Source organism: Arachis hypogaea, chromosome 12 (genome assembly GCF_003086295.3).
Source record: "Arachis hypogaea cultivar Tifrunner chromosome 12, arahy.Tifrunner.gnm2.J5K5, whole genome shotgun sequence".
NCBI classification, from domain to species: Eukaryota; Viridiplantae; Streptophyta; class Magnoliopsida; order Fabales; family Fabaceae; genus Arachis; species Arachis hypogaea.
Genome location: NC_092047.1, coordinates 107,967,320 through 107,983,632, shown reverse-complemented (window position 1 = coordinate 107,983,632; position 16,313 = coordinate 107,967,320). Strand labels below are relative to the sequence as shown.

The 16,313-nt window shown below is 29.6% G+C and overlaps 1 protein-coding gene across 1 annotated transcript; it reads right to left on the bottom strand.

Moving 5' to 3' along the window:
- Positions 1-13,176: 13,176 nt before the first annotated feature.
- Positions 13,177-16,313, bottom strand: LOC112729387 (peroxidase P7-like). The gene is made up of 3 exons (XM_025779611.3): positions 15,652-16,313; positions 14,915-15,109; positions 13,177-14,153 (listed from the first exon to the last, which is right to left on the bottom strand). Exons 1-3 carry the CDS (start codon positions 15,877-15,879, stop codon positions 13,590-13,592), a joined length of 987 nt encoding a protein of 328 aa, XP_025635396.1. The 5' UTR covers positions 15,880-16,313; the 3' UTR covers positions 13,177-13,589.

The following is a 16,313-nucleotide window of genomic DNA, read 5'->3' as shown; positions in this document are numbered from 1 at the left end:
TACGGTACTTGAGACATTTTTATCCTCTCTGTTTCACTACTAGGACACATACTTAAAGATAATTTAAAATTCATAGGAAGTGGGTTTGAAATTGGATTACATTCTTACAAGTTAAAGCGTTGCAAGATCTTCTTTAAATAATTCTATTATGATAGCCAAATCTTCCTCGTGTCCTTTCTGTCTCAGTAGATTTGCATCCCTAAAATCTTGTTTGCTAGTCCCAAGTCTTTCATATCGAACTCCCTAGCCAATTGTGCTTTCAATTCTTGAATTTAATCTTTATTGGAACCTACCATCAACATGTCATCTACATACAACAACAGAATGATAAAATCATTATCACCACACCTCTTGTAGTAGGTACAATGATCTGAACTAAGTCGATTATAACCAATACTAATAATAAAAGTATCAAATCTATTGTACCAACACCTTGGTGCCTGCTTTAGACCGTACAGAGATTTAGTTAACTTACAAACCAAGTTTTCTTTTCCTTTTTCTTTAAAACCTTCTAGTTGGAGCATATATATCTCTTCTTCAAGTTCTCTATGAAGAAAATCGGTCTTTACATCTAATTGCTCTAAATGTAAATCAAATGTAACACACATAGCTAAAACTATTATGATAGTAGTTAGTCTCACCGTTAGAAAAAATATTTTGTTGAAGTCAACACCTTCTTTCTGAGCATATCCTTTAACAACCACCAATCTTGCACGATATCGTTCTATTTTATCATTATTATCTCGCTTGATCTTGTAAACTCATTTGTTACCAATGGCTTTTCGACCTACTAGAAGTGCAACAAGTTTTCAAGTATGGTTCCTATGTAATGCTTCAATTTTTTTTTTTTTTGCATTGTTATCATCCACATAGAAGCATATAGATTGCACATAGCCTCCATAAAAGTTATTGGCTCTACATCTTCTGTCAGAAGACAATATGCATCATAACTTGTCAAAACATAATTTGAGTACCATGATAGTATTTTTCTTTGTCAAGTGGATCGACAAACTTTTATGTCATTGGCTTCTTCTTCTTGTTCTTCGTGCTCTAGTTCTACTTCAAAAAGATCACCTTTTCTGCATTTTTATCTATTTGAATAGTGGTTATTTCTTTAATAGTGCTGTTATTTTCTTGTTTTCTTTGGAATTTATCTTCTGCAAATATTACATCTCTACTAATAACTACCTTGCAGGCAGTGGGATCCACATGCGATATCCCTTAACTCCGTCAGCATAACCCAAGAATATATATTTTCTAGACTTTAGGTACAACTTTGTTCTTTCTTGAAAATTGTACATCACATACACAAGACAACCAAATATATGTAAAGAAAAATAATTAGGTGATTTACCTTGCCACATCTCCATTGGTGTCTTCAATTCAATTGTAGTTGATGGTGACTAATTTTTCACATAACAGGCAGTTTTAACAACTTCTGTCCAAAAAGACTTGGCTAAACATGCAATTTGCAACATAACTCGTGCTTTTTCTAGGAGAGTCTTATTCATTCGCTCTGCTACACCATTTTACTGAGGCATATATGCAACTGTGAATTACAGTTGAATACCTGCTTGCTTGCAAAATGTTAGAAAGTCTCCATCGATATATTCTCCTCCATTAATTATCTGTCCTTAAACACTTGATCTTCTTTCCAGATTCAAGTTCCAACTTTATTTTGAACTCTTTAAACGTCGCAAACACGTCTAACTTTTTTTTATCGGTTACATTCATAGCCTCTTAGAGCAATCATCAATAAATATACAAGATACCTTTATCCTCCTAGGGACATCTCCAGCGATTCCCACATATTAGAATGAATCAACTCCAATATGCGCTTGTTTCAAGCAATTGATCTACCAAACATCAATCTATGTTGCTTGCTTGTAATGCAGTGCTTACAAAATGGTAAGTTTATCGATTTGATCCCGGAAATAAGATTATTCTCCACAAGAATTTTCAAGCCTCGCTCTGACATGTGGCCCAATTTGTGATGCCATATCATCGTCATTTCTTCTTAGCTTGCTGAAGCAACTAATGCCTCTGCCTCTTGAAAAGTATCTCCCATAAGCATGTATAGATTTACGACAATTTTTTCTGATTTATTACGATAAGAGAATCTTTAACAACTTTCAATATCACACCTTCAATATGGGTCTTGCAACCAAGTTCATCCGGTTGTCCAATTGACAACAAATTCTTCTTCAAGACTTTCACATGTCTTACCCTCGAAGTGAATAAATAAAATTATCAAATATTTTTATTTTGGCACTACCTATTCTAATAATTTCTAAGGCATGATCGTTTTTCATAAACACAGATCCTTCTAAGACAGGTTCATATGTACAAAATCAATCACGATGAGGAGTCATGTACCAAGTTGCTCCTGAATCAACATTCCAGACATTAGTGAGTTGTTTGCTGTCTTTAGAACCAATTATTGCTTCGCTATACAGAATTTCTCCATCATCAGAGGTACTCATAATACATCTTTGAGAACTTGATTCTTTTGGAACCTTCTCTATACTCTTCTTATTCTGACAATTTTTATTGAAGTATCTTCTCTTGCCACAATTGTAACATTTAACTTGCTTCTTTCCTTGTGACTTTAGTCTACTTTGACTTCCACTGGAACTACGCTTCATTGATCTCTCTCTCATCATCAACAATGCATTTGTTTGCTTTGATCTCTCTAACCTATCTTTCTTATTCTTGTACCTAGATTCTTCTTCAAGAATTGTAGCAGCCATATCATCAAAGAAAAGATAGTCTGTCAAAATATTATTGGTTAAGTTAATGATGAGCTAATCATATGAATCTGGTAGACTTTGAAGTTGAAGTTCTGCACATTCATTTTCTAGTATGTTGTAATCCAACGATGAGAGTTGAAAAAATAGCGTATTTAGATTATTGATGTGATCTATTACCGATGCAAATTCAGTTATTCGAAGAGTATAAAGTCTTCTCTTTAAGAATATCTTGTTGTGAAGTGACTTAACTTCATATAATTTAGCGAGAGCATCCCAAATTTTCATTGTTGTCATTTTCTCTACTATACTTGACAAGATTGAATCACCGAATACCAAGTGTAAGTTTGCAACAACTTTGTCATCCATCTCCTTCCATTTTATCTATAATTCCAGTGGATCTACCTTCAATTGCTGTCACACAATTGTCTTTCCTCATAATTTCTTTTATAATCAATTTTCATAAGAAAAAATTATTTCCATAGAATTTTGAAATCTCATAGTTTGCTGTCATATTTTTTAGATGGTAACTCGCAGTGAAAAAAAATTTTAATCAACAGTCTTTGGCTCTAATACCACTATTAGGTACCATACAAATTAAATGACGCAGCAAAATATAAAGATAAAAAAATTAAAAATTGTATAAAATAATTTTTTTTTTTAGAATTATAACTTCTCTCTATCACAAGGATATTACAATAACACTTTTTCTTAATAAAAGGAGAATACACCTCTCTATGAATATAGGAGAAAATCTCTCAAAGAAAGAAAAATTTTCTATATAACTTAATGCTACTATTATTTTTGTTTGATGAATTGATTGAAATGAATTAAAAAAAAATTCAATTTATAAGTAAGTTTTTTCAATATAAATCATCCATTAATTAGAAGAATATAGTCTTCTCTTTTTTAACAATTAAAATTCTATAATTATAAAGTAAGATTATTTATTATTTTTTATTTTATTTAACTATTTTATTTATTTTTAAATTAGTTTTACTAATTTTCGCAAACGAGACCTCACAAAATTTTTAAGGACCCGGAAACTTGTCCCCACAAATAAATAGAACAGAGACGGCCAAGGATATAAGTACACACCATACAGAAATCTATTAAATTTCCGTGAAAATGGATTTACTACAAGAGTAATATTAGAGGACTAATCTTTTTAGTCAATATTAGTTTATTTATTTTAAATTTTAAATCATAAATAATAAATTTTTAATCTTAAATCTTAAATTATAAACATAAATTATAAAATTGATTAACTAAAAATTAATTTTCTATACTTTCTCTTATTATAATATCCTCGTTTATGTTAGTATTTTATTTTAAAAACTATTTTTATGTTATTTTTTTTAATGTGTTAGATATTTAATGTATATGTTAGATTTCTTGCCATTAAAATTACTAAATTTAATGAAATATAAAGTTTTACATCATTTGAAGAGGAAAAAGAAAGATACCATATAAAAATATGTAGCTGAAGGGATTATGAAAATGTTTGGTTCTGCAGCATGAAATATAGAGAAAGCACCAAAAAAAGCAGAACAAATAGAGAAAAGAGAATAGAATTATTGAAGATTTATTAGCAATAGAATGAATATAACACACTTTCTAATTAATTAGTTTTAGAATTAAAGACTCAACAATCAATAATTATACAGGAAAATAGAAACTTAACTATTCTTAACTTTCTTATTTTTTAAAAATTTTGACCAAATCTAACTTCACTTATCTCTACAAATACCGCCTGAATGACGTGTTTTAATCATGGTTCTGAAAATCGAACCGGACCGGTCGGTTCAACCGGATTAACCGGGAACCGGTCATCTAGCCGGTCCGGGTAAGGTCAGAAACCGTCTGGCAAAAAACCGGTGAAAAAACCGGTCGAATCAGCAGTTAACCGGTGAACCGAAAGAACCGTCCGGTTTTTTAGCGGTTTTTGGTTAAGAAAGAAAATGTGCTAACGGCGTCGTTTTTCCTTAAAAAAAAAAAAAAAAGAGAAAAGAAAGGCTAAACGCCTAATTGCCTAAACGAAGCCCTAATCCTTTCAGCAGAAATCACCCACAACTCCACAAGCCAGAAGAGGGATCTGGGATCAGCAGTTCAGCACCGCCATCGCCACCGCATCCCGCAGCGACAGCAGCGACGGCGTTGAGAGCCGCAACCACCACCGCGTCCTATTTCGTCGCCGAGCTCTCCCTTCTCTCTCTCTGTCGCGCTCTTTGTATCTCTGTCGCTGCTTCGCTGCTCCTCGCCGTGGGTCGTCGTCGCCGCTTCGCTGCTCCTCGCCGTGGGTCGTCGTCGCCGCTTCTCTGCTCCTCGTCGTGGGTCGTCGTCGCCGCTTCCCTCCTTGCCGTGCGTCGTTTCTGCTTCTCACCTCCTCGTCGTTTTTGGCTGTGGCCCCTTCTAGTCTCTCCGCACCGTGTCTCACCGCCGTTGCTTCTCTGTTTCACGTTACCAAAATTTCCAATTTGAATTTCTCTGTCTCGCTGGCTCTATGCTGTCTTTTCCTCTCCATCGCTGGCAATTCGGATAACGTAAAACTTCCCCTTTATCCTCTTCAATAATGTTCAATTTGTTGTAATTGTATTACATTGTTTTCTTCTTTATTTTGTTCTGATATACATATGATATATTATTGATGATTCTGCTGAGTTTTGAGATATTCATTTCTGAAGTTTTATTTGAGTTCAGTCAGTTGATGTTGAATTAATTCTGCTGAGATTGAGTTATAAATTTATTTTTTTTAATTTATTAATTATGCTGAGATTGATATTGAATTAATTCTACTGAGATTGAGTTATAAATCCAATCTGTTTTACTTGTTATTTTGCTGTCATTGATTCAAAAGAGAAACATTGCTACAATTCTGCATTGGATTTTCTATATGGCTTTAAAATAAGGGTTGGATGAAGTTCAGCCAAGGAGATAGTTTACTCATAGGAAAAAAGAATGAAGTTAAGGAGTAAAGAAAAAAAAGATTACCTAATTTATAAAAATGGAAAATTCAGGAATGGAAACCTAATTTATAAAAGTTATTCATGCTTTTATATTGTGTTTTTTTTGTTTAGTTAATTTAATTGTTCAGCTTTTGTGTATTCTGAGCTTCTTAGTTCTTACTGTGCTGTGGAATTGCTTCTTCTTGTTCAAATTGAAAACTATACTGATTTGTTTTTCTCCCTGCACCATACTAAAATTTTGGGCCTCAAATTTAGGTAGCCTATAACGGATGATTTTCTTCTGTTATATCTGGAACTGATATTGTTTGACCAAGCTTAAAAGTTGCTAATGTATTATATATACATGAAGATTGAGAAACTTAGATGAAAGAACCAAGCTTCCACCAATATTAACTCATACGATGCTTTAATTGCTCTTCACCTTATCTCGCAATATATGCCACTTTGAATTTTTAATAATTTTATGTTATATTTTAACTTAACTGATTCAACTCCGGTTGAACCTCGGTTGGACTATTGAACCATTAAACCAGTTACTTGATCGGTTCATTGGCCGGTTCGGTTCTCGCAACCTTAGTTTTAATTGGTTGAATAATTTCTGTCATTTTATAAAGAACAAAATTCTGATGCTCAAAATTCCAAAACACAAGCATATAAGTTGGGCTATTACAAACTTATACATCTCCAAAATGAAGTATCTATCTTCTTGTATGACATATGTTGGTTTTCCTCTTCAGCCAGCATGCGACTTTACATTTTCGAGTCCTCTGCTTAGTCTGGTAAAATTTTTATTTTTTAAAAATAATTTATAAAAATTAACTTTTAAAAAATAATTTTTTAAAAGTTGTAATATTTATATTTAGTAAATCAAATAAAAAAAATCTTTTAATAAACATAAGTAATATCAATAACTCAAATAGCATAGTTTCCTCATACTCAATTAAGAGGTTGCGGGTTCGAGTCTCTATATTTTCGATAAAAAAAAAGTAACATCAATTGCGTTTGGTGAAATAACTTTTAAAATTTAAAAATATTATAATAGACATAAATGTAAGTATTAAATTTAAAAATTAGTTAACATATGAGGTTATATTAAATTTTTAAATTTTAAAAAATACAAGCCAACTTTAAAAAGCTCTATCTTAGGTGCTTTCAAAAGTACCTCGATCTTTTAAAAGCTATAAGAGTAAACACATGATCTTTTTAATCTACTAAACACAAAATAAAGAATTTAAACTTTTAAAAAATATAATCACCTCTTCAAAAAGCTTTACCAAACCAAACCTTAACCTACCTCCTGTTAATGTTGCAAGTGTGAGAAGTATTAAAGTTAGTCCCACATCAAAGAAATCTAGGAAGAGTGAGGAGTTTATAAGATGAGAGACCCATTAACTTATCACCTTAAGGTTTTGAGTTGGATGTGGTGTCTTCTCATCTTATGTTATCTCACTTGATTCCTCCCCGAAGTCTCTCCGATGGTCGAGAGCTCCCCATGGTTTGCCCAACAAGTGGTATCAGAGCCGATGGTTTAATCGGTCTGGTTTTAAGGAGTATGCATCGAAAGTCTTCCCGACAAAGGGTGGTCCGGGCAGCGTGTCCCGTGGTGTTTTGCGACGGTGTGATGGACGAATACTCGTGGCGGAGGAGCTAGAAAGAGGGGGAGTTGATGGAGATTGTTAATGTTACAAGTGTGAGAAGTGTTAAAGTTAGTCCCACATCAAAGAAAGCAAGAAAGAGTGAGGAGTTTATAAGATGAGAGACCCATTAACTTAACACCTTAAGATTTTGAGTTGGATGTAGTATCTTCTTATCTTATGTTATCTCACTTGATTCTTTCCCAAAATCTCTCCGATAGTCGAGAGCTTCCCACGGTTTGCCCAACACCTCCTTCGTTTTTTGCCAAAATCATTTAACTAATCATTTAACTATTATGCGATAATTGTACATTAGATCATCCACTATATTGAATATAAATTTTTAAGAACACTACTAGAAATAGGATTTTTTCAGACAAAAATTTCAAACGAAATAAATTTCGTCTGAATGATATTTTAATTTCGGACAAATTTGAGACAAATATGGAACAACTTTTAGTGGAGGTTTCGGAAGAATATATTCTATCTTAAATTTGTCTAAATTTTGTCCCAAATTTTGGCGCCAAATTTTATCTAGATGGCGCCAAAATTTTCATACGGATTAGCAACATATTTTGGACAAAATCTATCATTCGTCCGTATTCCATCTGAATATGCGCAATAACTTCAAACAGATTTGGGATGCATTTTAAAAAATGTTAATTCTGTCTCAAATTTGTCTATAATTAGTCTTAAATGCTTTTACTATAGCTAACCCTTCGAAGTAGCCAAAATTTTTTTCCACAAATTTAGGACGAAAATTACATCATTTATAAATTTCATATGAAAGTGCATCAGTTTTCAAATAGATTTCATATATTTATTGAAAAATTATAACATTTAGTATAAAAATATTGTTTATATTTTAAATTTGTTTATGATTTGTCCCAAATATTTTTACTATTCCAAAATAAAGTTTTTTTTTTCTTAAAATAACTTTAATTATATATAACTTATAAAAAGGTATATTTTTTATTTCTAATACTAAATTCCAAAACCTCTTGATCAAAATATAAAATAATTATCATATTGATTAACTTCTCGTATATTATTATACATATTTTAAAAAATTAGATTAATAGATACATTAATGCTTATTTATATACCGGTGTTTTATAGCAACTATTTTTTTTACCTTTACAAAATCAGTTTAATATGTTTAACATTATTCATATATTAGTAACATTATTTTTCAATCTACACAAAAATATAGAATAAAATAAAATAAAAGTAAAATCAAACAAATTTTGATATAATATATACACTAAATAACGCTTATGTTTTTTGTTATTTTGAAGAACATTATTTTTTTGGAATCTACCCTTTTATTTATTTTTTGTTAAATATAATTTAATCATATTTATGAATATTTTTTTATTTTTATTCTTTTATTTTTATTATATTTAATATTAAACTTTTTATACAAATTGTTATATATCATATTATGTTTAATTTTTATTTTTTTAGTTACTTTATATTTTTTTAATTTATTTTTTTATTATTTATATTATAATAATTTAAAATTTAATTTTGTAATAAATCTAAGATAAAGTGTATCTAAAAGAATCACATATATAAAAATCTTAAAAATAAGTTATATTCAATTCACTGTAATGCCTACAGTAAGATTTTATATATATGTGCCAATGAGTAAAAGCTCAAATGGCATAGTCTCCTCATACTCAATTAAGAGGTTGCGGGTTCGAGTCTCTTATCTTTGGTAAAAAAAAAAAAAGATTTTATATATATGTAAGTATAACTTCATATATTAATTTATCTATTAATTAAATGACGGTGTCACGCATATAGAAATTATATAAATACCTTAAAGAATTTGAAAAAAAAATTACTTGTGGTCTTAATTAAAATCTATCTACATCACTAAAAAAATATTTATGCACAATTGAACACTTTATATATATATCTTCATGCTTGTTTAAATAATTATAAATATATTTTTTTAAAATATATTTTAAATATTTTTAACAAACATTAATATTAAATTTAATTTTTTTAAATATTTAACTTTTAAAATTATTATATCATAAAAATTCAAAAACACAACTTAATTTAAATAATTTAAAATTAAATTTAAATTTAATTTTATTAAATATTTACCTAAATACTCTAAAACTTATCTTTTAATACCAATACTATAATTTTTTTTAATTTATTAATAAAAATTAAATATAATTTAATTTTAAATTTTTAATATATGTAATTGTTTCAAAACCACTTCTATACTCCGCGCCAAAAAACTAAATTTTATTCAAAACACCCCTTTTGGTTTCAATTTACAGAGCCCGCCTCTCTCCATCTAAAAAATTGCTCTGCCTCAGTTTAGTAGTTTACGCTTTACAAACCCTCTTCACCTCACCCACACTACTCTGTCGAACCTGTGCGTGGCCGCCACTGATCTTCCGGGTGGCACTCCAGCTAGCCTCCGACCTCGCAACTCAGACAACCTCCACCCTTTCTCGTGCTTCACGCTCAGAGGTTATAGAGCCTTAACTCGCTCACACTGCTCTGCTTCCTACCTGTGCCGCCGTCGACCTCCGGTCTCAGACCTCGCGCCCTCGCCAGCCTCCGACCTCACATCTCAGGCGACCTCCACCCCCCGTCGTTCGCGCTCACAGGTCACAGATCTCACCCACTTACACTACTCACAGGTCTCAGCCACTTACACCACTCTGCCTCTTGCGTGTGGTCGCCTCCTTCGGTCTCGGACCTCGCAACCCCGCCAGCCTCGGACCCTTGCCACTTTGCGTCTTTGTGTATCCTTTGCCAAGTCTCAATTTTTTGTGAGTAGTGATGTGATTCTTGTTTGTTCTCTTTGTTAATGAAGATTCTATTTGTTTCTTTGTCAATTTTCTGTGAGTAGTGATGTGATTCTTGTATCCTTTGTATGGTGTTTTGAACAGAGTTGTTTTCTTGTTTCTTCATCCGCTGGAAATACTGAATCCGTCCCCACCTGAAAGCTCAGAGCTTGGTCTCTGTAAATTTCCAAGTTTTCTAATTTTTTTTCTCTTCATATAGTTATTAAGTTTTCAATCTTCTAAAACATTTATTGAAGTTTTCTTGCTTGCTTATCCATTTTGGGAGCTATATTCTTGTTGTAGTTAGTATCGGGTCGGGACCAATTGGTTGTTCAAATATGTTATCTTCTAAATTTTAATTGTGAATAAATAAGCGAACTAGAATAACATGTGCTTAGGGAGGAGGAGGTTTTCCATTATGATTTCATTGCTTTTGAGTTAACTTGATTAGTTCATATATTTAATTTTATGTATTTGTTTTTGGAATGGTAACATGATAAATAATGCGGAGACATCTATTGTATAGTAGAGTACCACAGGCATGATAATTGGGAAAACCAACTTCAATAAGAAATAATGGATGAGTTATGATCTATTGAGGTTCTGTCCTTCATAAGTTATGGCTTCGAATGTGTTTGTTTATCAAACTTGTTATAGAGGGGAAATTCTATTTGACAATCCTTTTGCATTCTGATAGTGTTCATTTAATTTCTTATCTGTTCTACCAATTTATGCATGACTATTGATTATGGAATTCTTTTTTATCTTGATTCTTTTGAATTAGTTTAGCTGTTGAGTTTCATCTTTTTTATGTTTGGTTACATTCCTAGGTGTTGAAAACTCCTGTTTCGCTCGACATGCTTGCCGCATATTTAATGGATTGGGAAAACCCATTGATAATGGTCCACTCATATTACCAGAGCCTTACTTGGACATATCAGGTATATAACTTCTCCTCGGGAGGTCTAAAACTGTATGTTTATTACTGACGTTCTTAATATTCTCCCAATATTTCAGGAAGTTCCATCAATCCTAGTGAGAGAACCTATCAAGAGGAGATGATACAAACCGGAATTTCTACAATTGATGTCATGAGTTCTATTGCTAGAGGTCAAAAGATCACTCTATTCTCAGCTGCTGGTCTCTCCCATGATGAGGATAATAACATGAGTGTTTGATCTCTGTAGTATATGTTTTTTCTATTTAGATTAAGGAATATTTAAGTGAATTAGTTAGTCTATTTTAATTTATTTATAATTTGTGACCTTTTTAAAGGCTTTCTTTGTTTTAGTTTAATTTTAGTTTGATTATATTTATAGACAAAAATATTTTAATAATAAATATCTTTTTAAGTCTTTTATTGTAATTAACTTTTTCATAACTTTATTATGTGTTTATAAATTCAATGATGTAATATGAAAAATTTGTTTATTATAATGGTCTTAATATAAAAAGTAGATCATATACAATTTATTTTTTAAAATATTTATATATTAAATTAAATTTGTAGAAAATTTATGCGAAAATAATTTTTTGTTTTGTATGAGATTTGTTTCAAATATGTAAATTATAATAAAATTAAATTTGTCTGAAATTTAATCGAAAAAAAAACATTTGATTTGTCTAAAATTTGTTTGAAAAAAATCTGTTACATTTAACTAAATTCGTCAGAAATTTATCTGAAATGAAGTATATTTTTTGTTTGAAATTTGTCTAAAATGAAATATTTTTACGTTTGAAATTTGTCTGAAATACATTGTCTTTATGTTGACTAATTTGTCTAAAATTCGTCTAAAATACATCATAATAATTAGAAATCTAGCTGATAAATGCCTATTCGAAATTCGTCACAGAATTGTCTGAAAAATATTTCGAACGAAATTTCAGACAAAATGTAAATTAGCAACAAGGGTTTTTGGGACAAAATAATTTCGTCTCAATTTTGTTCGAAACAAAAAATTTGTCTCTAATTTGTTCGAAATTTATTTCAATTTCGTCTCAAAATTCGTCCGAAAAATACTAATTTCTAGTAGTGGAACTCGCTCTTAGCTTTAACTTTTCTCTTTTTAGAGGGTTTTAACAGTGAGCATCTAGAAAATTTTGATAGTGCACGAAATATATATATATATATATATAAAATGTTATAATAAAAATATTATGTGTATATAAAAATTGGTTATCAAATTATTTATTAATCATTATATATTTGTATATAAATATATGTATTGTTTAATTTATTTTTAATATGTATTTTTTATTTCAATATATATACACATTACACATGTAGTTATTTTCTATGTAAATATAACATGATTAGTTTTTATAATATCTAATTTTACAAATTAAAACATTAAAATAATTATTTATAAATAGGATAAAGTATATTTTTTATCCTTAAAATTTGACAAAAGTTTCAAAAATATTCCTAAATTTTATTTTGTTTCAATTTTGTCCCAAAAGTTTTCGATTTGCATCAAATATATCCCTGACGGCTAATTTTTCAAAAAGTTTAAGATCAATTTAACAATAATTTCATAAGAACAACCCCTCAACACAAGCAAATCAAGCATAATTTTCATGCATTATTGTTATATTGGTCTTAAATTTTTTGAAAATTTAGCCACCGAGGGTATATTTGATGCAAATTGAAAATTTTTGGAACAAAATTGAAACAAAATAAAACTTAGGGGTATTTTTAAAACTTTTGTCAAACTTTAGGAACAAAAAATATACTTTACCCTTATAAATATCTATCTTTTTATGTAGGATAATGCTACATATTCATATTTTTTTGTTAACCAATGCAAGTCCAATCAAATTTGTCTAAGACAACAAAAATCAGTTATAACTAATATTATTTTAAATTTTATTGTTTAAGTTGGTTAAACTTAGTTCATAAAAAGATTTAGATGTGTAGTATTTTTTTTTATATATACAAGTAAATACTTATTTAAAATTTACTTCTTATACAATTAGAAGTTAATTTTTATTGAAATTCATAGATGAAAAAATTATTTCAATTAATATAATTATAGAAAAAATTAAAACTAATATAAAAAAAAGATAAATAACACTTTTTCGAGTTAATTTATAAGAAAAACACAAATTTTATTTAAATTGAGAATTGATCATTCTAATGATATCTAATTCTAATGATATCTAATATGAAATTTTTAAATTGACTATAAAATACCAAAAATTAAGTAAAAAATTATTATGGGTCAAATTTAACAATTTAATAAGAACAAATAAATATTATTGTTCATATACTACTAAAAAAAATTTTAAATCTATGGGGCGATTATCCCCACACTCATATACATACATCCGTCCCTGGTTTTAACCATTTAAAATATATCTAAAAAAATAATATTAATCCTACTTACATTACATAGTAACCTGATATGTAATGCTATATATACTTTCTTAATGATATTGATTCACTTTCCTACAATTCAATCGAATTTCACCATGATTCCCAGTGAGTGGCTTTATATTTCCCATCTTAACCATAGATTTAGCAAAGTCCTTATAAAATCCTTCAGCATCATAGCTATATTTCTTGACCAATCCATCCGTGGAGTCACTATTTAACAATTCTTGATCAGAATGCAAAACCCCTTTCTTGTGAACCAAGTCACCATAGTAGGCGGCGTCAAACCTCGCGGCCGAGGCGGTGTCCAATGGGGCAAGAATATCAGGGTTTCCACCCTTTCTAGGGCAAATGTACTTGAGCTTCTTTGCAAATTTAGGGTTGATGTTGGTATCGTTGTAGATATGGTCCTTGAAGAAAAAACAACGTGCAAAACCGATGGTGTGGGCACCGGAGAGAACCACAAGGTCTTTCTCATTTAGGCCATGGTTCTTGAAGTTTGAAATGAGTTGAGAGATGCTAAAAAATGGTGCTGGAAGGTTGTTGTTTGCATCATCAAGGCTTGCTGTGGTTGAGTCTCTTCTACCAAGTCTCACCTTCCATCTTGGTCCTCCTAACTGTAAGTTTTGCAAGCACATCATAATTGTTACTAATATCTATACTTTAATTTATTTATATTATATAGGTCTAAAAATAAAAAGTCATATTCTTTTTTATGAAAAAAAAAAAAAAGCCATGCTATCATCATCAAAGTTATGTTTTTTTTATGTTATCGTTATTTCCGATTAAATTTTTTTCTCACACCGTGTCTTTCAATATCCAATAAGTTAATAATTAATTTGTTGTGGATTTAAGTTTTATTTAAAATATATATATACAAAAAAAGTTGAACAATTAATATTTATTTAAGTAGATAAATGAACTAATTATATACGTAAGATTTGTTCATATATATATTTTATTAAATTTATTTATGGAATATTTTTTTATTAGATTTAAATTTTAGTAATAAAATTTTTTAGTGAGACACAATCTATATACTGTGGAATTTATTTTATTAAAATTTGAAGAGTTTTATTTTCTGTAGTATAAAATAGTAGAGAAATTTTTGTGATTAGTAATTTTTAATAATTTTATTATTATTTAACTAGCATAAATATTAAATTATTTTTAATAAATAAATTTTATTAATTTATGTGTGTGTAAATACTAAAAAATATGAATACAAATTGTATTAATTTATGTATAAAAATTTTGATAAATATAAATACAAATTATATATTTTTTATGTACAAAATTTTTGTAAATATGAATATAAATTATTATTAGCAAAAATAAATAATATTTATATATAGGACTGCACAAAAATGTATATTACCGCAACAACAGAATCTCTAGCAGCAACGGCTAAGATGTCAGCGCAAGAAACAACTGGTTTTCCACAAGCTTTGTCCACTGCCTCCTTTATTTCGTCCACCACTTCAAATCCTCGAACAGAGTTTTTATTAGAAGATGCATTTTTTTCACTATCAATGGTGGATGTGGGGTCTAGAAGAATTGAACCATCACAACCCTGAAATCATACATGTCAACAGAAATTCAGATATATGAATGCATGCGCGAATAGAAAATGCAAAACTCATATTCATTCTATGATAGATTATAGAAAATATGATGATTAATGTTCCTAATTTAATTACTTATCCAAAACAATAATATATGTTAAGCAGGGTATATTTGGTTGGTGAGTAGAAATAAAGTGAAAAAATTTTAAGGATAAAATTTATATAATTTTTTTACATCAAATTATCCTCCTCTATAATCTTTTGAATAAATAACTCTTTTTATTGCTTGACCTAAATATAATCTAACAATTTTTGTTATTCACAAAATTCAATTTAAGGGAGACTTATTTAAAAGAAGCAAGTGTTGATGATCAATCTAGTATTCATTGAGACCTCAAGTAAGATTTTTTTTTTAAGGTATTTTTTTATATTTTATATTTTTGTTTTTGGAGGACAACAAAGATTAAATTTTAGATCTTATGTTATGAAATTATTTTTGTCAAAAGTTTAAACGGATAAAAAAAAAACAGAAAGAGGCCAAAAACCTTACATTAACAAAGCAATCATGGAAGTGCAAGCGTAACAAAGAAGCACCCATACGTGGCTCTCTTTGAACAGCATTCTCCACCACTCTTCTTATGGTGCTCAAAGCCTGAGGGCATGAATGACCATAGTAATTTGGTGATAATAATGATGCTGATGACAAAGATGTTGTAGCAAGAGCTGCAAACATCATAGCTTGGAGAAAAACAAAGAAATTACCACGCAATAAATCCATTTAATTAATACAATATATTATACTATAACCGATGATTAATCAGTAGTGAATATATTTAGGTAGATTAAACTTATGATAGCTAGAGACAATTGAGGTTACGATGAGAATTTAGTTGGGTTGCTAGAGTTAATTAGTTCAAAGTATTTATAAAAAGGCAATTGTAATCCTAGTGATTATTGATGGACTTGGCCATGGAAATGACCATTTCGCCTGAAGAAATTTTCTTCATGCGTATTACTTAACTAGGTAATTAGCATTTAACTTGCTAGAATTGATCACGTGTGAGAAATCTGGAAAAGTATTCGTCCTTGGTTGATCAGGTCTATGGGTTCGGAGTTGTTAATTAGGGTAAAGTCAACCACAATAAATAAAAAAAATAATGATATTATGTATAAATTTGGGTTTTATGTACAAGAGTAATGAGAAGAATTTAT

Coding starts and splice junctions, on each gene's coding strand:
- LOC112729387 (XM_025779611.3), bottom strand. CDS start 15,879: ATGGATTTATTGCGTGGTAATTTCTTTGTTTTTCTCCAAGCTATGATG. Junction 15,110..15,651: donor TCCATGATTGCTTTGTTAAT/GTAAGGTTTTTG, acceptor GTATGATTTCAG/GGTTGTGATGGTTCAATTCT. Junction 14,154..14,914: donor CTAGAGATTCTGTTGTTGCG/GTAATATACATT, acceptor CAAAACTTACAG/TTAGGAGGACCAAGATGGAA.